Source organism: Microcaecilia unicolor, chromosome 6, assembly GCF_901765095.1.
Source record: "Microcaecilia unicolor chromosome 6, aMicUni1.1, whole genome shotgun sequence".
Classification (NCBI taxonomy): domain Eukaryota; kingdom Metazoa; phylum Chordata; class Amphibia; order Gymnophiona; family Siphonopidae; genus Microcaecilia; species Microcaecilia unicolor.
In genome coordinates this window covers 40,959,254-40,985,420 of record NC_044036.1, presented here as the reverse complement: position 1 = coordinate 40,985,420, position 26,167 = coordinate 40,959,254, and the positions used below count along the sequence as shown (strand labels likewise).

Here is a 26,167-nt window from a genome sequence, read left to right as displayed (position 1 = left end):
TGCAATTTCTTCAGGAGTCTTTCGTGCGGCACTTTGTCAAACGCCTTCTGAAAATCCAGATATACAATATCAACCGGCTCCCCATTGTCCACATGTTTGCTTACCCCCTCAAAAAAATGCATTAGATTGGTGAGGCAAGACTTCCCTTCACTAAATCCGTGCTGACTTTGTCTCATCAGTCCATGTTTTTGTATATGCTCTGCAATTTTATTCTTAATAATAGCCTCCACCATCTTGCCCGGCACCGACGTCAGACTCACCGGTCTATAATTTCCCGGATCTCCTCTGGAACCCTTCTTAAAAATCGGAGTAACATTGGCTACCCTCCAGTCTTCCGGTATTACACTCGATTTTAGGGACAGATTGCATATTTCTAACAGTAGCTCCGCAAGTTCATTTTTTAGTTCTATTAATACTCTGTAAACAAAGAAAACGTGGAATTAACCTGATTATCCCCAGTTATTATTTATCTGAATCATTATTCCACATTGATCGTCTGGTTGGCTTCTTCAAACCCAAAACGGTGTATAGTCAATTTATTTCGTTGGAAACGTACTTATTGTCCAATATTAGTGGAAATAATACAACTGATTTCATTTTTTCTCTTTTAAAACCAGAAATTATTTAACAATACAAACACTTGAGTCTCTAATCCAATTCCCACTGATTATAAGGTAATCCCAGTTTCACAGGCTTCACTCCTTTTGAATAAATATACTAAGAGGAATCATTTCAAGTTTTCTATCCTTTAACCAGTTTTTAATCCACAATAGAACACTGCCTCCTATCCCATGACTTTCCAATTTTCTCTGGAGTCTTTGTCAAATGCTGTTTGAAAATCCAGATACACAATATCTGGCTCACTTTTATCCAAATGTTTGTTCACCCCTTCAAAGAAATAAAGTACATTGGTGAGGCAAGATTTCCCTTCACTAAATCCATGTTGGCTTTGTCTCATTAATCCATGCTTTTGAATATGCTCTGTAATTTTGTTCTTTATAGTCTCTACCTGGCCTGGCACCGACGTCAGGCTCAACGGTCTGTAATTTCCCAGATCACCTCAGGAACCTTTTTTTAAAAATCAGCATTACATTGGCCACCCTCCAATCTTCTGGTACCATGCTTGATTTTAAAGATAAATTACATATTATTAACAATAGTTCTGCAAGTTCATTTTTCAGTTCTATCAATACTTCCAGCAGTGCCCTATTGGCTGGATCCTACCTTTTTCAAAATACATTTAATAACAATGCAGAATAAAGGAAAAAAAATATAGGAAAGAGATGTCAGTCCTAGAGCTTGAATTATGATATATGTTAAGCTCGCTGTTATTTAGGATTATTAGTTTGTTACTAATTATTGTATGTTTGATTTGCCGTGCTTTCTTATCAATTATTGGATTTCCTAGATGTTATTATGAGTGTTTTTATATGTTTTAAATATTTTTTCTTTTATGTATACCGTTCTGTTTTGCTAGCAATAAGTAACGGTATAGTAAATAATAAACGATAAACGATACTCTTATGGGCCCTTTTGCTAAGCTGCGGTAGGCCTAACGTGGGCCTACCGCTCAGCATATAGGCAGTACTGTGGGACGCGCTGAGACACCCCTGGTAGTTTGGCCAGCAGCCTTTGCTACTGCCACGGTAAAAAGTATTTTTTAATTTTTGCTGCAGGAGGCATGTTGGGGGCGGACAGTATGCATACCTGCACTAAACTGGAAGCATAGGCAGATTACTGCGCGCTACCCGATTACTGCAGGACTCAGGAGTAGTGTGGGAGCCCTTATCACCTCCTAAATAGGTGGTTGTAAGGGCTCCCGCTGGTACTGGCCACGTGCTAATGGGGAAATTAGTGTGTGGCCATTAAAAAAACACCCCGACTGCAGCCATTTTTCAGCAGCGGTAGAAAGTGGCCAGAGCGCACGGAAAACCCATTTGGTAATCACAGCACTGGCCACTTTCTAGCGCGGCTTGATAAAAGGACCCCATAGTTTCTGCTGCTAATGGCACTGGAAGCAGACAGACCAGGCTCACTGACACAGGGGCAGAATTGGAGCACTGCAGATAGAGGTTTTAAACTCTGAAAAGTGTCCAGACACATTAGCCTTCCTACCTTCCGGATGTTAACATAAGAATTTAGCAAAAATTCTGAAAAAGGCAGGCAGTTGACTACCTTAGGGGGTCCTTTTACTAAGCTGCAGTAAGTGCTAATGCGCGCTTATCACAGCTGAAAATGGCTTACCATGGGACGTGCTAAGGCGTCCTGCAGTAAGTTCCTAATCTGCGCACACTACCAAAGCAGTAAAAATAATTTTTATTTTGGTGTGGAAGGGGGTATGTCTGTGGGTTGGAGAATGGGCACTTCTATGCTAATCAGTTAACGCAGCTACATTACTGCACGCTAGCTGATTAGCGCAGGATAAGACCATTCTTCCCAAGATTCGTCTTCCGCAGCCTAGTGCAATCCCTCGTCCTCAGCCACTTGGATTACTGCAACTCATTATACGCAGGCTGCAAAGAGCAAATACTGAAGAAACTTCAAACAGCCCAGAACACAGCAGCCAGGCTCATCCTCGGAAAACCTAAATATGAAAGGGCAAAACCACTGCGTGAGAGACTACATTGGCTTCCACTCAAGGACCGCGTTACTTTTAAAATTTGCACATTAGTCCATAAGATCATTTACGGTGAAGCCCCAGCGTACATGACTGATTTAATAGACCTACCACCCAGAAACGCCAAAAGATCATCCCGAACTCACCTCAACCTTCACTACCCAACTTGCAAGGGGTTGAAGTACAAGACGATACACGCGTCAACCTTTTCCTACATGAGCACGAAGTCTTGGAATACACTACCGCGCAACCTAAGAACGATTAACGAACAAGCCTCCTTCCGTAAACTACTAAAGACTCACCTGTTTGAACAAACTTACGGAAAAAGCCAAAACACTTAGAAACCACACTCACTGTTCACCAACTCAATACACATCCACTTCTGATCCCCCATCCCTTTATCCAGTCAATCATTCACCTACTCACGGAACAATGTACATTATATGCCTAGGTTTCTAACAATGCCCTTTTTTCCCATTGTCTCCTTCTAATGTTTCTATGTTGATGTCCCATTGTTATACTCCCATTGATATTCGAATGTCTCGCACAACTCTGTTTGTCAATGTAATCCATAACTTAGTCGTAACAAATGTATTTCTATTATTCATGTCTTATTGTAAGCCACACTGAGCCCGCAAATAGGTGGGAAAATGTGGGATACAAATGCAATAAATAAATAAATAAATTACTGCGTGAGCCCTTACCGCCTACAAAATAGGTGTTGGTAAGTGCTAATGCAGTCATTTTTTTAATGGTTGTGCACTAATAGTAACAAAAAGAAAGAGAAAAATAACCGTGGCTCTAAAAATCAAATTAGAAAAAAATATTGAGGAATCCAGATATATATTACTAATCTTGCTAACACGAGGAAAAGACCTCAATACACCTGAACGCCGACTTAAATTCTAGCGTCGGGTGTTAGATAAGTGCTCAACTTTTTTTCTTCTAGAAATAAGATTAACATAAGTATTTTTGGAATAAATAATAAATGCAAGTTATTTGCAGTAAGAAACTGAAACAAATAATAAAAAAATAAATATATGTTTTAAACTAAGGACTAAAATTTAATAAATAAAAACGGATTCAAAAATTTGAAAAAATATACTACGAGGTTTTAAGACCGATGATGACCACCACAACCCCAGTGAAAGACGCTAGAATTTAAGTCGGCGTTCGGGTGTATTGAGGTCTTTTCCTCGTGTTAGCAAGATTAGTAATATATATCTTGCATCAACACTGGACTCTTCAATATTTGTGCACTACTAGTGAAATTAATGCATGGCCATTAATGCATTATTGACGTCACAGATGGTTTTCTGAACAGACGGCATTTATAGCTCAGTGCTTTCACTGAGGATTTCACAGAGTTTCAACAGCAAGAATCTTGGAGTTACTCTTATGTTATTCTTTTTGCCATTACATAAGAGATTTACCTGAACCCTGAGACAGGCCCCTGTGCTGAAACACCACCGTGTTGGGTCATTTTTATGTTGTTTACATTAAAGACTTCTTAAAATCCTCCTTGGACTTACCTCACTTTTTTTGTTTGTCACTCACGTTCATGTGAGGTTTTTACCTCCTCCCCCTTCGTTGGCTTGTAAAAAAGGAAAATCGGCCCTTTTACTGCTGCAGTAAAAATGGCCTTGCTCTGGAAAAAACAATGTAAGGGTACACTAAGGCTATTTTATGCTGCAGCTTAGTAAAAGGACCCGTGCCTCCCAAGTCTTGAGTACATCTGACAACCCCCACACACATCATTTTGGCCCTGGAAATGTGCTTTACTTGTCAATACCTTAATCTGGTCCTGCTTACAGCAACAGGTATTAGTACACTTGGAGGGGCATAATTGAACAGGGATGACCATCTCTAAGGATGCCCATCTCTGAGGACGTCCCCATGAATGGGCGATTATGCCCGATAGCAACCAATATGAAAACAGTATGATTTGATCAGTAGGTTTCACAGATTTCTCAATACAGAAAATGAAATACACATCTGAACCATTTAAAGGCAGCCCTTCGGGAGTAGGAAATTGCTTCCAATCGATGTGAGAATGGGGGTGTATCTGTCTCCCCTTGTCTGTGTGTGTATGTAAGGGGAGAGGGGGACACGTGTAAGCACTGTGTTTGTCTGTTACTGGGAGAATAGAGAACAATGTAGAGGCAGTTTGAAAAGAGAAATGCTCTACCTGCTGTGTTTCGCTGAGCGTGGTACCAGAAGATTGGAGGGTCGCTAATGTAATGCCGATTTTTAAGAAAGTTTCCAGGGGAGATCCGGGGAATTATAGACTGGTGAGTTTGACGTCGGTGCCAGGCAAAATGGTAGAGACTATCATTAAGAACAAAATAACAGAGCACATTCTAAAGCATGGACTGATGAGACAAAGTCAGCATCGATTTAGTGAAGGGAAGTCTTGCCTCACCAATCTACTGCATTTCTTTGAAGGGGTAAACAAACATGTCGACAAAGGTGAGCCGGTGGATATTGTGTATCTGGATTTTCAGAAAGCGTTTGACAAAGTCCCTCATGAAAGGCTCCAGAGGAAATTAGAGAGTCATGGGATCGGAGGTAGTGTATTGTTATGGATTAAAAACTGGTTGAAAGATAGGAAACAGAGAGTAGGGTTAAATAGTCACTATTCGCAATGGAGAAGGGTAGTTAGTGGGGTCCCTCAGGGATCTGTGCTGGGACCGTTGCTTTTTAACATTTTCATAAATGACCTGGAGGTGGGGGTAACTAGTGAGGTTATCAAATTTGCTGATGATACAAAGTTGTTTAAGGTCGTCAAATCGTGGGAAGATTGTGAAAAGTTGCAAGAAGGTATTGCGAGATTAGGAGAGTGGGCGTCTAAATGGCAGATGACGTTCAATGTGAGCAAGTGCAAAGTGATGCATGTGGGAAAGAGGAACCCAAACTATAGCTACGTCATGCAAGGTTCAGCGTTAGGAGTCATGGAACAAGAAAAGGACCTGGGAGTCATCATTGATGATATGTTGAAATCTTCTGTTAAGTGTGCTGCTGCGGCTAAGAAAGCAAATAGAATGTTAGGTATTATTAGGAAAGGGATGGAAAACAAAAATGAGGATATTATAATGCCACTGTATTGGTCCATGGTGCGACCACACTTAGAGTATTGTGTTCAATTCTGGTTGCCGCACCTCAAAAAAGATATAGTGGAATTAGAAAAGGTGCAGAGAAGGGTGACAAAGATGATTAAGGGAGTGGGATAACTTTCCTATGAGGAAAGGCTAAAGCGGCTGGGGCTCTTCAGCTTGGAGAAAAGGCGGCTGAGGGGTGATATGATAGAGGTATATAAAATAATGAGTGGAGTGGAAAAGATAGATATGGAGCGTCTGTTTACGCTTTCCAAAAATACTAGGATAAGGGGGCATGCGATGAAGCTGGAGTGCAGTGTTTAAAACAAATAAGAAAAGATTTTTCTTTACTCAGCGTGTAATTCGACTCTGGAATTTGTTGCCGGAGAATGTGGTTAAGGCGGTTAGCTTAGCAGCGTTTAAGAAAGGTTTGGACGGCTTCCTGAAGGAAAAGGCCATAGAATGTTATTAAATGGATGTAGGGAAAAATCCACTATTCCTGGGACAAGCAGTACAAAATGCTTTGCTCCGTGGATCTTGTCGGGTGATTGTGACCTGGATTGGCCACCGTCGGAGACAGGGTGCTGGGCTAGATGGACCTTTGGTCTGTCCCAGTGTAGCGATGCTTATGTCTTATACCACAGAAGCTGGAGAATGCAGAGATGTAGTTTCATTTCTGCTATTAAAAAAATATAAACACACTTTTATGCAAGAGATTTGAAAATAAGGTCATGTTGTATAGAAAAGAGGTTGTAATTTCCTCAACATAAAAATACAAATTGAAACTGAAACATTTACATTGTGAATCTGTAATGTACACAGTACTTTTCTATAAGTTATTTATGTGGCATTTAAAACAAATAATCTAAATTGATTACACCTGAAGTTAAGTACTTATTTATACAAATGCTTACAGTAATATTTTGCATTTCTTAGCAACAAGTTAATCTAATTCATAGTATTTGATTTGGTTTGGATATACAAAGTCACTATAAACATTTTGCAGAATTTTGTGAATGATGATGGAATGCTGATTTCCTATCTTGGGTTGCTGGAATAATTCAATTTCATCGGTACTGTGCATTCTCTACATAAAAAAAGTATAAATATTCTTGGGAAAAAAATTGATTGTCACATATAAAGTGGAGCTTTTATCGTTAAACACTAAAACAGTTGCATAGCAACAAAACGACACATACATTCTGTTTAACTACTCACATGAGCCGACTTCTGCTTTAGAATTCTTAATTTCCTTTCTTAATAGCTCATTTTCTATAACTCACTGAGCTCCTTGCAAGACTGACACCTCTGTCCTTGCTATCTGCTCTTATATCATTTACTGTAAGTCCAGGTCCAGTGCAAGAGCATTACCACAATATTTTAATATCTATCCAAGAATGATCCAGTAAAAAAACATATAATTGGATATCATACTTTTAAATATTAAAATGTAAAAAGTACTGGTTGATGATTCTGTGAGTTTGTGTGGTTGTCAGAATATATTTGCTTTGACTACAGTTGCTCTTTACCAAACCCTCTCCCAGAAGGTGCCACCCTAGGTGATTGCCTAGCTGACCTGGTGGTTAAGCCAGCCCTGTTTAAGGGGAGTCTTTTACGTAGGCACGCCGGCATTTTTAGCGCATGTTAAATATAGGTGCGCGCTAAATGCTAAAGACGCCAATATATTCCTATGGGCGTCTTTAGCGTTTAGCGCGCGCCTATTTTTAATGCACGCTGAAAATGCCAGCGCGCCTACGTAAACGAGGCCCTCAGTCCCTTATCACATGTGATTTGAAAAGAAGCACATTAAGACTACACGAAGACAAGATGCAACGTTGATCTGAACCCCAAACTAGCTACCCATATTACAAGAGTTGCCAAACGTATGGCGTGGTCACTTACACATTTCTAAGACTGCCCTCCCCTTTCAAACACATTCCCTCCCTCCCTCCCACCCCCAAAGTAGCCAGTATCTGAACAGGATGGCAATGCTGAATCAGATATGAAGCATAAATGGAAGAAAAGAAATTGAGAAAGTAAAACATTGGTGTTACCTGACATTGCACACTATCTACCTCTTACACAGCTGCACTTCAATTAAGTTAAATACAAACAATACAGTATGTTTTCTGAATACTAATTGATGACAGCACCCTTAATCGACAGTTTATAACAACAGTTAAAACTAAGTGCAGTGTAACACTTAATTAGTGTCTTTTTTCACGGTTAAATTATCACACAGGTTCTTTTTTTCCCTCATGGTAGAGTTTTTGCTTTCTTCTTTTTTGCATTGTCTTTCACCAATTTGTCCATTTTTCATGATGAAAGCTGACAGAAAGTATTAATAACACTATACCTTGTCTGACTGTGGTATCCATCCTGTTATGTACACAGTTAAGCTTCACAGAAGATACTTGTTGGAAACAACTAACCAGAAGAATATTATTTTAATAAAATATTTGAATATAAATCTTTTCTTGAGTCTTTCTACTTTCTATTGCATATATCATTTAGCAGAAGGTTGCATGTTTACAACTCTGCTGAAATCACAGATTCGGTAATCCCTTGGCTATTGTGGTCCCCCAGTAAAGATGACTGTTTTGAATCCATTTTATATGTTTTTTGATTTTTGTTTCCAAAAACTGTTACACCAATTCCACTTGGATGATTCTGAATTGACATGTGGGATAACAAAGGAATGTTTGCATCCTGGTTTGATCCTGATGATGGCAAACTGGTCACATGACCAGTGCTAGTTGATCCACTTGCACTGCTTGGAGAACGACTCTTTGGTGGTGGACAGTGCTGAATCACTCTTGGTGGCCCTGGAGGTTGGTAGTGGGCAGCTGGAAAAGCAGCATATCCTGGTGGTATTGGGTAGCCATTGATTGGAATAAATCGTTGATTCTGAGGTATTGGTGGGCCTATGAAACCGGCAATTTGGCCTTGTGGCAAGCCTTGTGCTGTAAACACATAATTAGGATATCTAGGATTACTTAGATTGCTAACTGGGCTTGCACTGAGTGAAGTTGTTTGAGTGGTGGCATTTCCACCTGAAGGAATTGTAGAACTAGTGTGACTTGAATGTCCTTCCCAAGCCCGAAGTTTGGCATGGATGTCTTTAAATCTTGGTCTCCTAGTTGGAATCTCTTGCCAGCACTCCATCATTAAGGTATATATCCTGGGAGGACAATCTTCAGAGCATGGTAAGAGTTGTCGTTTTCTTATCATTTCTATGACTTCTTGATTGCTGAATCCATAATATGGCTGAAGTCCAAAGCTAAAAATCTCCCATAATACAACCCCAAAGGACCAGATATCTGAATCAGAAGAGAATTTACCATACAAGATTGCCTCTGGTGGCATCCAACGAATTGGCAAAAGGGACTTATTCTGAGTTCTGTAATAGTCTGACGAATAAATTTCTCTGGAAAAGCCAAGATCAGAAATTTTCACGTGAAGTTGCTCTCCAACTAAAATATTGCGAGCAGCGAGGTCTTTGTGGACAAAAAAATGACTAGATAAGTACTCCATTCCTGCTGCAACTTGAATTGAAATATGTAAGAAATCTCCATGATCTAAACTAGATTTGACAGTGCCATCTTCATCACTGCTACAGCCAACATCAGAGTGGGGAGATCTCATAATAAGAAATTCATGGAGGTCTCCCTGGTTCATGTACTCAAAAAGCATACATAATGGTTGCTCCTGAGTTACAATGCCAAGAAGGCAAACAATGTTAGGGTGATGTAGTTCTGCTAGAAGAGAAGCTTCTTGTTGAAACTCTGACCATTGCTGAGGATTGCTAAAGTCTTTTAGTGTCTTGATAGCAACAAGTTGAGCATGATCCATGCCTGGAAGATAGAGATGACCCTTGTAAATCTTTCCAAAAGCACATTCTCCTAATTCTTCCATGAAACGTACAGCAGAAAGAGGCAGTTCCTTCGCTTTGCTCTGTTGAAGGCAAGAAAGCAAAACGTTAGCATATCATAATGAAGATTTGTATCGCTCTCTATCATATTCATTGTACTATAGCATTCTAGTAGAGTTATGACTATCACTTCTCAATAAGAGGCCTGTGTTGTCTTGAAAGTTCACATATTTTTTTTGTTTGTCCTTTATAAGTTATCACAACCTGCCAACTATCTTCAGGTCTAATATGGCTACTCAAGCTCTACACTGCAATGGATGTGGTGACAATTGCAGGTCTGTCAGGTCTTGAAAGCTCACATACCATATCGGTGTTCTTGACTGTAAGGTTCAGGAGCCATTGCCACCCATGAATCCTAAGCATAGCTGCCTGATGCTCTTCCTTCAATACACAATGAATTTGCGAGGTGCCCAAACTCCTGTGCTATTCGTGTAAAACTGTAAGAACAGCATAGGAGCTCAGGAATTGCATGGTTCAAACTCATTTAAAACCACATGTGACAAAAGAAAACAGAACAAGCTTTCACAGAATGGGGGGATTTATAAACTAAGGGGAGATCCAACTTGTAACGGATAGGACATCAACTTCTAGGAAAATTGCATGGACCTTTAGATTCAGTGGAATGAAGGAAGGGATCCACTGGTGGAATAAAGTGTGTGGGGATTAGAGCAAGAATTGGGGGAGTGAGTGTGAGGGGGAATAGTGTGTTGAAGATGAAGAGTTGTGGGAAGAATGTATAGCAGAGCCCCAAAATGTTCTATCTTTTAAGAAGGGAAATTTCTAGAGCCTTTGCTCCTAATACATACTTGTTAATAAAAAGTGATGTAATGCATGATGAGCCCAGGTGTCAATCAAAGAGAGTGGGTGTTTTGGAGGGAACTATAAAACTTGTGGAATTTGCCAGTGCTTGGCTGAAAATTCTGAAGAGCCAATAAGGAGCTGCCTCTCTTCATGGCTGGCTAGGCCTTGAACAGGGAGAGTAGTTTCCCAGGCTTCCTTGGCCTAACCTGTAAAGGAGGAGTTGAGAGAAGAACAGACCATAGAGTGGTCTGGAGAGATTTTGTGGTCAATAAAATGTTTCAGCATTTTTAAAGCAACATGTAGTCCAAATTTTGTCTGAGGGTTGCAAGTTGTTCAGAGCAGTATACCTGGAGATTTGTGGGACCCAGAGGAAGCAGCCCATCTAGGTTGTCAATATTCTGACAAAGAAAAACCCAACACCTTCCCTGCTCCATGCCCCTCCCTTGCTCCCCTCTCATACCTGCCATGTGCCTTGCCACACCGCACATTCTCCTGGATTCTATAAGGTTACATGCCCAAATTTCTGACTAGCACATAAATTTGAGCATGGAAGTTATAGAACAGCGACAGTTGAGTGCCTAACTTAATTGTTAAATTAGGCACCAACTGGCCATAATTACCAGTGATAGCTCTTAAGTTTCATTAATTGGTGCTAATTGGCACTAATTTATACTTACACATGTAACTACACTTTGGCGCTAATCTATAAAATTAGTGCCTAAATGCTATAGTACACAACTACAGTGGGATCGTGCAGATCAGGGGCCTGTCTTGCAGTTGTGTGCATAAGTTATAGAATACTACTACTTAAGCACGCAACTGACACCTTTAGGTGTGACCATTTACGCCAGCCTTTGACATGGTGTAAGTGCTCATGCCTAAAGGCCTAAAGGCTGACAGTAGTTCGGAGCCAGAGACAGCTTTAACCCAAGTCCCTGATGAGAGCTGAACGAAACCCTTGGCGTCTCTGGCGTGTACAGGGGAGAGCAGTCTTCTTGAAGGACTTTCTGTGAGAACATGCAAGGAGCCCTGGGCGTCTAACTGTTAGGACGTGGGGCTCATAAGATAAGTTCTTTAGATTCATCTTTATTACTTTTTGTATCTTGTTTTCTTATGACCAGTTAGCCAATGTTGGTTTGAGTTTTGATTCGTATCTGAGAAACATAAAGAGCACAGACATAGCACACTTTGCACGAGTTGCACACATAAAAAAAGAGTGGCCCACTGAACGAAGTGATATGCCACCCGTCAGTGGTTCTATTATACTACTACGTGGGTGTGGAAAAGAGGGCACTCTTTTCCATATATATGAATAATCCTATATAATAAAACTCACCCTCAACGTTCTGAGGACACTGACGTCACTGTCAGGTCCTCCAGGCACTTCCTTCCGGTTCAAAGGGTTCGTGGTGGTGAAGCCACCGAAAACACTGTGTTGGGGCCCCACCCTCGCGTCAAACGTGATGACGTTGAGGGCGGAGCAATGGCGTCAGTGGCTTCACAACCAACGACTCAGTAGATTGAAGGTGGCGTGCTGAGGTCCGCAAAAATGGCGGACAGTGCCTTCACAACGCCGAAGGGGTGAGCAGGGGGGGGGGTTCAGGAGGAAAACCATGCTAGTGCCCATTTCATTTGCGCCAGAAACGGGCATGTTTTACTAGTTTATTAATAACAGCAGTAGTACTACTTTCCTGGTTTTAGGGAAGGCCTGCCTAAAGTTACGCACGCGCATGCTGACTTTTGCCAATTTCACATGAAATTGCTATTATAGAATTAGCATTTAGCTCCCATATTTTTTGCGCTTAATTTTTGGCTCTCTTTCTTGAATCTACCCCATTATGGATAGAGGTCGGTGGCATCTTATAGATTATTGAGGCATGAACAGCGAGTGTGGGGGGTAAGAAAGTTTCTGGACCAAGGAAGGGGTGAGGAGGAAAGGAATATGCAAGGATGGCCTATTCCAAATAGTGAGATGGAAGACCAGTGAGAGAGGTTTTTCTGCTGGTGCATTCTAGGTATACAATTGACATGGTGGTGAAAGTACTGATGCCTGAGGGAGGGATTCTGGCTCCTATTATAATTGACAAGTAATGCCTTCACATGCACACAATGGATTTCTGTATCATCGGTGACATGGTTTAAACTCAATTATTTCAAGCACCTGCCTAAAATAAGCCACATCCACAACTATGGAAACAATTCAGCTGTATTTAAAGATCCCTCAAGAAGCAATGTCTCATAATATAAACCTGATCAGATACAAGTCTGCTAAAAAGACAACCAACTCGAAACATCAGATCCTGCAAAATGTTCTAAAACCCCGTCTGATGTTATGACAAACTAAAACTATATTAAAGTTTTGATGTCATTTCAGTAAAGTCAACACACAATCCCTCCACTGCAAAACACTATGCACAAACTTGTGCAAAATCAAACTCAGAACCTTACTATATCATAACAACACTAACTCCCAGGACTCAAAACGCAACAACCTTATCCATGAACAGGCAGCACTGTAAATATTACACCAGGCCTTAAAACACTGATACACTACCTAGTAAGAAAGCAGAACAAATGAGACTCCACACAGAAGAAACTACATGCTATCAGAATACCACACCTTGGGCACAAGCGCAAAACACAGACCCTGAACAAATAGGAAACAAGGCAAAAAATTGAACTGGAAATCTCAAGAAATCAGATGCTGCATATACAGCACATCAATACTAGAGAAACAGAAAATGAAATGAAAGATATCAGGGATGCGCATTTTGAAAAACTGACTTTTTTTTAATAACAAGTTTTATTAGCCACAGAGTACAAGAAAGAGCATCAACCAGACGCCGAACAGCAAAGCATATAAAGAAAAACAGTTCCAAATGCTTTTCCAACAAATCTCCAAACATTGCACAAAGATAGAAGCTAACAGATGTATGGCCTAGCTTTTTATTTTATAATTCTCTAGGCTCCCAACTCTATTAACCCCCCCCCCCCCCCAAAAAAAAATATCAGAGTCCAGGTCAACAATAATATTGCATCAGTTATACATTAAGAAGTCTGTTGCGAGCTACCGACGTAACAGTGTTCCAAAAGGGCTCCCATATTCGATAGAAAGCTGTCCCTTCGACAGAGTCCAAATCTGTAAAGTAACATCTTTCCATACTGACATATTCTTTATTTATTTATTTATGACATTTATATCCCTCAGTATTCCCACCCAAGGGCAGGCTCAATGTGGCGTACAATAGTTAATAAGCAAACAACAGTACAAAATACAGGTCACAAGAGGGAGAAAGAAAGAACTGAGGAGGAAAGGAAGAGAGGGGAGGTGATAAATTATCACAGAGAGAGCTGTGGGTTAAAAGGGCGGGGCACCAGAAAGGCTAACAGCATATGCTCTGCCAAAAAGGTAGGTCTTGAGTTTCTTGCTTCTTAAAGGTCGGGTGATCAGGAGTGAATTTGACCTCTTGAGGCAGCCCGTTCCACATTTGAGTGCTGAGATAAGGGAAAGAGGAACCATAGACGGTCTTATATTTAATAAATAAAATACGTTTTTCTTTCTTTGTTGTCTGAGCACTATATTTCTTGCTTCAGAATCCCCGCAAGCTGAACTCCATCTACTGGCAATGACCCTTTGCATTGCATTCCTTATTTAACTTCCTCTGAAATACATGTTTATGTAAATGTTTCTGGAATGCCAAGGAAACTTTTTCAAACATACTTGAAAGAATGTGAAATCAGGGCTGTGCTGTAGCTTTGGAGTCTGTTTGCAGTGTCTAACATGGTTCTTGGAAAGCAATGCGATATATGTATGTTCTTGTTTTTGAAAAGCGATCTAATACTTATGTTTTTGTTATTGGGACACTGAACTTCACCTATGCAATACTTCTAATCTTTGCAAGCTCTCAGCCTCTCCCCTAGTCCTAATTTTTTCTTATGTCTGAATGTTGCCCTACTTCTATAAAGCCATTAAGTCAACAGGAAATTGCATTTTTTAACCTTCTTGAAGAGTGTTCATCTTCAAAGGGCTATCACTGGAAATGCATCTTGAAACTACACAGTCAGCACAAATTAACTCTGACTGTACTGTCCATTTTCACATTTTAGATACACACTGATGATACAGGGAAGAGAGTCCAAAAGGCTTTTCAGGAAAAGTCAGTAAAATATATGGTGATGGCAGGAAATTAGCTGTATTGTTGAAGAACAGATGGTTTATATTACAGAAATCCTTAGGGCTAAACTTGTTTAGGTCTGGAATATTGTAAATTATATCTCAGGAATGAAAATGAAATGACCTCTGTCTAACCCCAAGTGAGGATGGCCTATTTGAACTAATGTAGGGTTCCCCTATTAAAGAAAATGAAGCCATAAACTTTTGGCATCGAGGGCTCATTTCAAGCTCAGCAGCTATAAATCAGTTTGGGTTTTGTTTGACAAGCATGTGTCATAGTGTGATGTACAAAATGTAAGGATGTGTAAAATACATAAGTGGCACCAAGCCAAAGCAACCTGGAGAGAATGGAAAATAAAAAGAATGTCTCTTTCTCAACTACTTCCATTAGGAAAGTTTATTATGTTCTCAGAAGAAAATCGAGGACCTTAAATTTGATGTAGAATCTTCTTAGTGTAAATGTATTGGCATGATTTTAAAATTGCATGACAGATTTGATAGGTTAGTCTGAACTAAATTTCTACATCTTTTCTACCTTAATGAGAACTAAGTGTAATAAACAGCCAACATTATTATTTTCCAGTGAGTGAAGGCAGAACAGAGAAATTTTGAACTGTGTCAGATAGGTACAAGCAGGATATCATTACAGCCAGTATCAATTAGAATACAGTAGAGTCTCGATTATCCAACTTAATCAGGACCGACAGGTTGTCAGATAACTGAAATGTCAGATAATGCAGAAACTGCCTCACAGCTTCCACCCATCCACTCACCAGCCATACAGCACAGTCTAGCCCCACCTACCCAACCAAACAGCTGCTGCCTCCCCGGTATTGACACCCCCCCCCCCCCACCGAAGTGCCTTCCTAGCAGCCTGACGAAGGTAGGGCCCCTCCAGGATCTACCTTTGCAAACCCTGGTGGTCCAGTGGTGAATTCAGGGCACAAACAATCCCCACTCACTTGTGCCCATGTGGTCTCCATCTTCAAAATGGCTGCCATGAACTATGGCAAGAGGCTGCTGCCAGTGTTCGCAACAGCCATTTTGAAGACGGGGATCGCTCATGCCCTGAACTCACCGCTGGACCACAAGGGCTTGTAAAGGTAGATTACCTTGGTTAGGCAGCTGGGGAGGCACTTCAATGGAGGGGGCTAATATCGAGAAGGAACTTCGGAGGGGGGGGGGCGTAATGTGGAGGTGGCTGTTATTTGGGTGGGTGGATGGAGCTTGGTCAACCAACTGTCGGTTAATCCAGAGCGGAAAACCAAAGATTGTTTAACTGGGACTCTACTGTACATTTCAGATTGGAGGAAAGTCTAACCCCTTATTCTATAACATGGCGCCCAATGTTAGGCACCAAGTGTGCATGTATATTATAGAATAATGGCACTGAAGAGCGTCAGAGGCACCAAAAATTGGCAGCTATGTGCATTGAGTACTAGGTGCTATTCTATAACATCTGTGCCAAAGTCACTTAGCGCATAACTGCGAGGGGGTGTACATATAGGTGGAGCATAGGTGGGCCAAGGGCAAGTCACCAGGTGATGCACACAACTTATAGAATACTATCAGTTGCGTTTGTTGCATGGCGCATGGTGGGCATGCCATGTGGCTTATATAATTACCCTCCATGTATCTAGTAGCAATTTTAGAAATACCACCACTTATGTGTGCAGATCTACAGTGCTCAGTTTGGAAGGGTCTATGCTGTGTGTGTGTTTTGGGTAAGACCGAAGACTTTGTACATTTCTGATTTTGCAACAATAATGCACACAAACTTAAAATTAGATATTGGCATTAACACCTGTTCCAAGGTAGGCATAACAGCTATTTGGACATGGGGGTTTTTAGGAGTAATTGAATCATGCTTACCTTGGCACCTTATTTGGCCTTTTCTGGATGTCTAGTTTTGTAAAATCCAGCACTTACACACACAGGTTGTTGCCACTCTACGTGATGCAAACTATACATGTATTTCCTGCATTCTTATACACATTTTACAAAAGGCTCCATGTTCAGCGAGACATTTGTAAAATACTCAGGAAACTGTGCATGTCTCAACTTGAATATCCCTATCCTTACCTAAACAATCTATGCAAAAATCAGGCTTTAAATCTACAAAATGTAAATTATCAGAGAGAAGGAGGGATCTAGATTTCTCACCATAGGTTGTGACAAATTGCACTCCTGATGTTGTCGCCTTTACTCCCCCCCCCCCCCCCCCACAAAAGAAAATCCCCAGAAAATGTAGGATAAATAGCACAGTAATGGGATGTCATTGCTTATGATTATAGTCATTTGGATCAGATTCACTGAGATTTTCAATGTACAAAAATCCCAGTTCGATCTGTTTCTAGACATACTAAAGCCGAACATTTTCATTCAGCTGCAAAATAGGACTTATTTAGGGTTTGCTTGTCCTACCTTTTTGCCAAAATGCTAAAACCAATTCAGGACATTGTTCTGGAAAACCAGGTCCTTTGATAACATACTGTGGCTCTTTAACTCTCTGAACCTTCTGTTGAATATTGTGTACGTTTCGATTGTGAATCTGCTTTATCAGCAAACTGCTGTGCAACTGTTCTGTTGACTTCTTAATCACATGGAATTATCATGTTCAGAGCTGTAGTGAGGCTGTTGCCACACAGCATAATTTCAATCTAAACTGCAAGAGATTGGTGCTTAACAACATGGCCACCCATGGAGTACACAGCTTTGAAAGTTTAAGTATTGTATTCTTGGTTTTCAAGAAACAATTTAGTTTGGCCAAAGAAAAATCGCAGCCATGCAAAACTCTTTCATCATGCCTCAACTTAAAAGAGAAATGATTCCATATTTATTTCTTCTCTGGTTACTGCTGCTGTCTGACATTACAGAGTCCAATGCCAGAGCAGTTCCTGGGTTCCTTTTGAGCTCCAGTGTACTGTGCAAACTGAGAAACACTTCATTTAAAAAAAAAAAAAAAAAGCCCAACAGTGTCTTTGTGTTCCTTTGCGCTTCTGGTTCAACTGGAACCAACCCTTACCGAGCTACGGCAGTATGAATCTTCATTCTCAGCTACCCAGGGATTTACCCCGTCTTTTAAACCACCCTTGTAATTCAGTCCATTGCAGTGACAGACTATTGTTGATTCTAGCTACTAGGTGTCGCTGTTGAGCCACAGCTGAACTTCCCTATCCCTCAGCTGACCTGAGTGCAGAACTTTGGCTTAAGAATTGAATTGAGATTCACTGCATGCCAGTATGTAGCACTTGCCATTGACCTTATCACCACAGGAATGCCGATAACAGCTCTATCAATAAAGAAGACTCATTCTGTCAATACAACAGCCTGCTCCTTTTTGATTGTAGGGCCAGAAGGATGGAATTGTCTTCCTGAATATTTATGATTATTGTATGATACAGCTAAAAATTCGCTAACATCATACTTATTCACACAGGTCTATGGATAGAGGAATTAACTGGCCTACGGTTAGTTGTATGTATTAAGCTGGTTATGTCAATTAATTATGGCCACAGTTCAATCAGAGTTTGAGACATTTTGATATTTAATTAGGATGATTTGCTTTAAGTTACATATTTGGTTTTATGTCTTGTATTGCTTTTGTATTTTCTCAATAACTGCAATCTATAAAAATAGTTCTGTTTTTTTTTAATAATCAATTGAATGTCGGGCTTCAAATAAAGTACAGAATGTAACACACTCTTAAACAATGAACTTGGTGTGAAATTGCAATATCCTGATTACATAGGTTACCATGAATGGATGGTATTGGCAGAAAAGCATTGGCCAACAACTAAAATTTCCATCTTAGCTACATTCAATGCAAGCTCATTATCAGATAATCATCCAGTTAACTTGTGCAAAAACCTTATGTAGTCTGTTCATTGCTGCACCCAAGGAAGAGTCAAATGGAAAGAAGAACTGAATGCCATCAGCATATCTAATATAATAAAACGCACCGTGAACGTTCTAATGAGGACAACGTTCTGTGAAGCCCTGAAGCCATGAAGCCATCTGACGTCACTGAGGCTGTAGGGTTCGTGGATTCGTGGTGTGAAGCCTTCAAGCCAGCCAGCCGTCTCTGCCCCGCCCTCGCGACAAAACAAACAAATCGGGAAGCGAAACGTCAGGGAAGGAGGCGGTGCTCCCGATGTCTAGCCTTCCCTTCGCTGTGTTCCGCCTTCTTTTTAAGGCGGAACACAGCGAAGGGAAAGCTAGACGTCGGGAGCGCCGCCTCCTTCCCTGACGCTTCGTTGCCGGAAACGCCACGGAGGTAAATTGAAAAAGAAGAAAAAAAAAACAAAACGATGCATGGATGCGAGGGGGGGGAGGGGGAAGAAGAGGGCGGGCCAGGCTGGGACATGGGAGAGAGAGGAGCATGGATGCGAGGGAGGGTCATGGAAGGGAGAGAGGGGACTTGCTGGAAAAGGATGAATGGAGGCGGCAGGGGACAGAGGAGCATGGATGGGCATGGATTGGAAGGGCAGGACTCAGGGAGAGGGGAAATGCTGGATAGGGATGAATGGAGGGGACAGATGGGCATGGATGGATATGGATTGCAGGGCAGGGCTCAGGGAGAGAGGGGAATTGCTGGATAGGGATGAATAGAGGGGACAGATGGGCATGGATGGATATGGATTGCAGGGCAGGCCTCAGGCAGAGAGGGGAAATGCTGGATAGGGATGAATGGAGGGGGCAGGTAACAGAGAAACATGGATGGCCATGGATTGGAAGGGCAGGACTCGGGGAGAGGGGAAATGCTGAATAGGGATGAATGGAGGGGACAGATGGCCATGGATGGATATGGATTGCAGGGCAGGCCTCAGGCAGAGAGGGGAAATGCTGCATAGGGATGAATGGAGGGGCCAGGTGACAGAGGAGCATGGATGGGCATGGATTGGAAGGGCAGGACTCAGGGAGAGGGGAAATGCTGGATAGGGATGAATGGAGGGGACAGATGGGCATGGATGGATATGGATTGCAGGGCAGGCCTCAGGCAGAGAGGGAAAATGCTGGATAGGGATGAATGGAGGGGGCAGGTGACAGAGAAACATGGATGGCCATGGATTGGGAGGGCAGGGCTCAGGGACAGAGGGGAATTGCTGGAAAGGGATGAATGGAGGGGGCAGGGGACAGAGGAGCATGGATGGGCATGGATTGGGAGGGCAGGGCTCAGAGAGAGAGAGGGGAATTGCTGGAAAAGGATGAATGGAGGGAGCAGGGGACAGATGGCCATGGATTGGGAGGGCACGGCTCACACTCTCTCTCTGATATGCAATGTCGTTCTAACTCTCACTCTCACACACTCTGTCTCACACTGTATCACATTCACTCTCTATGTGCCACACAGTCACTCACACACTCGCTTGGTCTCATACACTCACTCAAACAGAGAATCTGTGTCTCACACACACTCTCTCTCTCGCCCACACACACACACTCTCTCTCACACTGTGTCTCACATACACACTTGCACACACTCTCATTCTCACAAACACACTCACACCCAGACTCACTCTCTCTCTCACACACTCACACTTTCACTCTGACTCTCAAACAGTCACTCTCACATACACTCTCCCAAACATACACACTCCGAGGAAAACCTTGCTAGCGCCCGTTTCATTTGTGTCAGAAACGGGCCTTTTTTACTAGTACTCTTATAATGTACATTAAGCTCTTTTAATCTTCAACAGAGCGAGACAAGATACAAATTAAACAAAACTGCACACCAGGATGAACCGTGAGGAGAACCTCCATAGAAACTGGAGGAGGTATGATATGACCTAGTCTAATTCCTGCCTTCTGCCCAAGACTTTTCCCTTCATCCCAATAATTGGAGTAGTTGAATATCATATGACTGGTTGATATAATTAGCCTAACAAACACAGGGTGGAAGAGAACCAAGTCCAAGTGACCAGCCCAAACACAGAAGTAAGAGCTACTATTACTACTACTTAACATTTCTAGAGCGCTACTAGGGTTACGCAGCGCTGTACAATTTAACAAAGAGAGACAGTCCCTGCTCAAAGAGCAATAAACTCTGTTTGGAGCTCTTACTTCTGTGTTTGGGCTGGCCACTTGGACTTGGTTCTCTTCCACCCTGTGTTTGTTTTGCTTGCGTTATTGTGGAAGGAGTGGGCCCCCTTTTTCTTCTTTGTTTCCATTGATAATTAGCCTAAACAGCAGGATCAAATGCATTCCTTTTTAAAGAGGGTCATATGGACTTCCGATGGAGCTGCTGGCCAAGATGGCCACCACATACTGAGCTCCTCTAGCCCCCTCCTGTGGACCCCAGATTTTGATTACCCAGGAGCTCCATTTAACTAAACAGCAACTGCTTCGCAATCACTGCAAAGCCTACTCTTGTTGGGGGCTCTCCTGCTTTTGGCTCAGCTGAGCAGTTATCCTGCTTTGATGTGTAGCATGGTCCTCTGAAGGTGACAATGCATGATTGCATCCACCCTCCCCCTCGTGGTTGGAGCACAGACTTTGTTTTGGAGGTCCATGGGGGAGTGAGGCAAGGTGCAGTGAACTGCGCTGAGATGCCAAGACAGGAGGGAAGCAGTAGAACAGCAGTTAGGACCCGATACTGTGGGCAGTGCAGAATGTGACAATGCTAAGGCGCAGAGCGCGTGGTTGAGGTAGCTGGACAGGTGGGAACATCCTCGGGACTGAGTGGAGTTGCTGCTGTGGGGGAGACAGGCCAAGCCCCTATACATCGGGTCTTTCTCCTTCCTGGTTCCCCGCCTTGGGCTGGGCTGCTAGCAGGCACTTGAGCGTGCATTTTACATAGTGACTGTGGTGTGGGCTGTTATGGGCTGTTCTCCCTTGGGCCTCTTTTATCTATGGTAGTGTACTGATTTGAGGCTTGTGCAGAACTGAACATTTTTCATTTGGTCTCTATCCTTCTTGCCCAGTGCCCACACAAAAGCTGATTACATATTACCTTCAGGACAATTTCTTTGGAGGACTGAGACTTTAGTTCTTTGGCAGGAGATTATATTTTATCTCCAGTTCTACTCTTTTTCCAGCGGTGCTTTTGCACTCCTTCTGGTGACACTTGCAGCCTAGGCATATTGTATAATTCTACACGGCATCTTGTGGACCCAGAAGGGATGCAGAGAAGAGTCATAGAGGATGCCTGAAAATCGCAGAGAAAAGTGCCCCCCACCCCCACCCCGGTAGGTTCCAAATGGACTGCCTCAATTGTTGCAGAAGTTTGCTTGGTTGTGGAACAGGCCATGCGCACACAATTGCAACAAATTATTGATAAACTGGATGGCATGGAGCACCGTTTTACTATTTTAACCAAAGATCTTCAGGCGGTTCAACAGAGTGGGTGAGGTTGAGACCTCAACTCAGGAATCTTCACTGGAAATCAAACATTTGCAGGATAAGGCCACCTCTCTGGAGGAGAAGGTAGATGACCTAGAAAACCACTCTCATAGGAACAATTTGAGCCTGGTAGGGTTGCTGGAGTCGGTACAAGATGCGGAGCTCTGTGGATTTCTGGAGGCCTGGTTTCCTAGAATATTGCAACATCAAAGTACCGCAGATCCTCTACAAATAGAACATGCGCATTGCTTGGGTCCCAAAAGATCAGTCACAGAGCGTCCTAGGATAGTCATTTTTAGACTGATCCATTATCATCATCATAAGGTGGAGATTCAATCTGCTCTTTGAAGTGGTAAAACACTGGACTATGAAGGACATAGGATCTTGTGCTTCCAGGACTACTCCACCAAAGTCTCACTTCAATGTAAACAGTTTGTTCCGCTGTGTGGCCGCCTACACAAACTGCAAATATGCTTTAGTCGGCTTTACCCAGCTAAATTGCGGGTTTCGTATAATGGAGCCCTGCAATTTCACAATACCGTAGTGGCACAACAAGCCTGGGTAGAACAATTGGAGTGAGATAGGCCGAATACATCTAAATGTTGGGGAGGGAGAATATTATACTCCATTTTGTTGTCAGTATTTTTCAGATTTGCAGATCTCTGAATGTGCAAGCTTGCCCAACTATCTGAGCGTTCGGGGCGCCCTAGTGTTTTTTCTGGTTCTAAGTTTCAAAGAGGCATTAGTTGCTTTTGATGGCTTCTTGATTTGTCAGATGGGGCAGGATGGGGGCCTATATATCTTTTTTTAAACATTTCTGTAAAGGAGGGTTTGTAGGAGGGGACAAGGAAGTCATGCACCTAAAAGTGCCCCTTAGGAGATAGGAGGGGTTTTGGGAAGAGGGTTGGGCAGGGGAGGGTGGGGTTGTAGATGTTTGGGGTGGGTGGGTGAAGGCAGGGGATCCTGGTGTGCCAGGTGAGAGTTTTGGCAATCACTGGTTCTTTGGTTGGAGTGGTGGGGATACTGACTGGGATATCCCTATCGCTCCTTTAGAGTGGTTTTCAGCTTTATATTTCACCTGCTCAGTGCTGTCACTTAATGCCCTTTACAGTAGTGACTTGGAATGTGGGTGGTATTTCATCAACAGTTAAGCAACAAAAAATATTGGAAGCGTTGAATCAGCGGAGTGTAACTATTGCCTCCAGGAAACACACTTGGATGCTAGGGAACATCAGAAGCTTTGTTGCTGGTGGGTCGGTTCTTATTTTGAATCACCTGCTCGTGACAAAAAGGCTGGAGTTATCATATTAATCAGGAAGAGTGTCCAGATTACTACCCATAAAGTTATTCACGATGATGCTAGTAGATTATTGATGGTTCATTTAACTATTGAACACCACCCATTCCTCCTTTGTAATGTTTATGCACCAAATAATTACAGTAAAGTCTTTTATAGGCAGATTATTCAACACCCCCAGAGCTTTGATGGGGTACCTCTTCTGGTGGGAGGGGATTTCAATGAGGTGGGGGATCCGGTTAGACAGATCACATGGGAAAACGGGTGGATTCTATCATGTGTCCCGGGGTATTCTACTGAATCTGGACCTGGTGGATGTATGGCGCACAGTCTTTTTCTGCGGTCACCTACTATGTTATTATACGGTCTGTGCCCTGAAAATGGCAGATACAAATCAAGGTCAGGTATACATATAAAGCAGCACATATGAGTTTATCTTGTTGGGCAGACTGGTTGGACCGTACAGGTCTTTTTCTGCCATCACCTACTATGTTACTTTCCGTCCAGTAGATCAAGATTATACTCACTTGTCTCAAGTGCACTCCACCTTGTCCAGGATTGATTACATTTTTTAATATCTCGCTGTTTGTTTACGGCAATACAAGAGGCGGAGATTGGACCCATTAAAATATCGGACCATACTATGGTGTCTGCTCAATTGGCGTTTCCTGGGGCATCCCCAAAACCTTATCAGTGGAAGTTTACAGTCCATTTTTATGGGGATGGCAGATTTCTAGACTTTCTCTCACAGAAATGGCAGACATTTAAAGAAGTGAATGCTGCTCATGTTGATATTCCTATCTTATATTGGGATACTGCTGAAGCAGTGTTGCGAGGAGAAATCATAGCCTAGGCTAATCACCAAAAGAAGGTTAGGGAGAGAGAGCTACTCCTTTTGGAAAAGGAGGTTACATGAATGTGGTGCCTCTATGGGATACACCACCATGGGTAACTCTTTTTGTTATCTTAGGGTGGTGTTGTCCATGGAGATTTCAGGTATATATCGTATGATAGGCTATTACAGGACACTAAACTACAATTTGAAAGATGGCGTCATTTACCTTTATCATTAATGGGTAGGATTAATCTCTTTAAAATTATTATTTTTCCTCACTGGATTTACATTCTACAAGTTTTACCACTACATCTTTTGCGGAAAGATTTGCAGTTGTTACATAGAATGTGTAGGAAGTTTTCTTGAGGTGGAAAGAAATAAAAAAATGCTTCTAGAATATCTTTAGGATACTTGGTCACAGGAAGGTTTAGGTTTACCCTGTTTTAAGCGATATAATCAGGCTTGTCTTCTGTGGCATCTTCGGGATTGGATTTTTGCCACTGAGCAATTTACTCCAACACAATGGGAATGAGTATTGTATGCTCCTTGGCATTTGAATTTTCTTTGTGTCAGAATTTAAGAAAGCATGGGACAGGTACGTGGGATCCCTTAGGAAAAGGAAGAGTTAGTGGTTACAGAGGATGGGCAGACTGGATGGGCCATTTGGCCTTTATCTGCTATCATGTTTCTAAGGTTAAGAACTTGCCACAGATTTGCCGCAGGAGTATATTGTTGCAGTCCTTGAGAAGTATCTGGTGGGAGCTTTTGAAATTTTGGAATCAGAATCCAACTGTTAGTGATTTATTAACATGTAGGGCAATGCTGATTTCCTGCCAGGAATGAAGCCTGGTCTCTTTAGGAGATGGTCGGAATCGGGTATCACCCTGCTAGAGCATCTTCTCAATGAGGAGGGCGGTTTCTATTTTTTCTTAGAATTACAGCACAGACTTTCTTTAACTTGTCAAGATTACTTTGCTTATATGCAGCCACACCATTACTATACTAGATTAGATCAGGTAATCAGGTAGCCTTGAAAATGAGACTGGGTCAGAGGCTCAGAGATTTTTTACAAGGGGACATTTTTGGACAGGTCTCTGTATCTGGACTGCATTCTCTTTTCCCTCCACGGGAGTATGATCCTCTTAAAGTGGCTTGAAGTAAAGACTTTGGGTATGATTTGGAGGGGGGTGGGCTTTCCTAAATTGATTAAGGCTATCCCAAAACATGTTAGTAGTGTCGAACTCCAAGACAGTCAATACCTAGTACTTCACAGGGCATACGTATCATAGTATCAAGTCTCCAAAGTGGATTGGGCGCCTCTTGCCCAATGACCCAAATGTCAGTGGGGGGACAATACTTTCTTTCACGACTTTTGGAGATGTGGTCATATCTAAGTTTATTGGAAATCACTTGGGGACTATTTTTGGTCAGCATGTAGTCTTTTCTTGGAAGGGAGTCTTATTGAATACGTGGGAAGCATATGGGATTCCAGATAAAAACTCTCGCTTATTTCTTAGTAAAGCTTATGCATTGGGGAAGAAGTGCATACTTAATCACTGGTTGCAGGATGAGCCTCCCTCCTTTTGGTATTGGAGAAATAGATTACATGCCTTAATGTTATGGAAGGTGCGGGCTGCTGAAGCTGCCCAAAGAACAAAAAAGGCTTTTCTGTCTGTCTGGAATTGTTAGCTGCAAAATATATCACACAAGGCCAGAAGCACAGAACAGTGCAGGTTCCAGAGCATATCATAATTTGGTTACTGTCCCACAAAAGGCTGTTTTGGGATCCTCTGCCTGGGTTGGGGTGAGGGATTTGGAAATATTGGACATATTCATTTCAAAGATGGCCTTGGGTCATAAGTGAACAGACAATGGGCCATCTCAGTTGTAGTTAAAAGGAAAAGGATTATGGGGTAGGGTGGTAGGGTTTTTTTTTCATAAATTGGGATCGTAAGTTTTTCAGTTTTATACTGTAAGGTGTTTTGCTTACTATTCTCTTTTTGTTTGCTCGTTGTCATGTAACAGATTGACGCCTAGTTGTTTAGTTGTTTGATGTTTGGCTTTTTTGATCCTGAA

General features: G+C 42.1%; 1 protein-coding gene across 1 annotated transcript in view; it reads right to left on the bottom strand.

Moving 5' to 3' along the window:
* Nucleotides 1–6,477: 6,477 nt before the first annotated feature.
* ROR1 (receptor tyrosine kinase like orphan receptor 1) overlaps nt 6,478–26,167 on the bottom strand; it is a 439,308-nt gene continuing 419,618 nt past the window's right edge. The window contains exon 9 of the mRNA XM_030206495.1: nt 6,478–9,666. Coding sequence (XP_030062355.1) covers nt 8,242–9,666 — 1,425 coding nt within the window. The 3' untranslated portion in view covers nt 6,478–8,241. The remainder of the gene's footprint in view (nt 9,667–26,167) is intronic.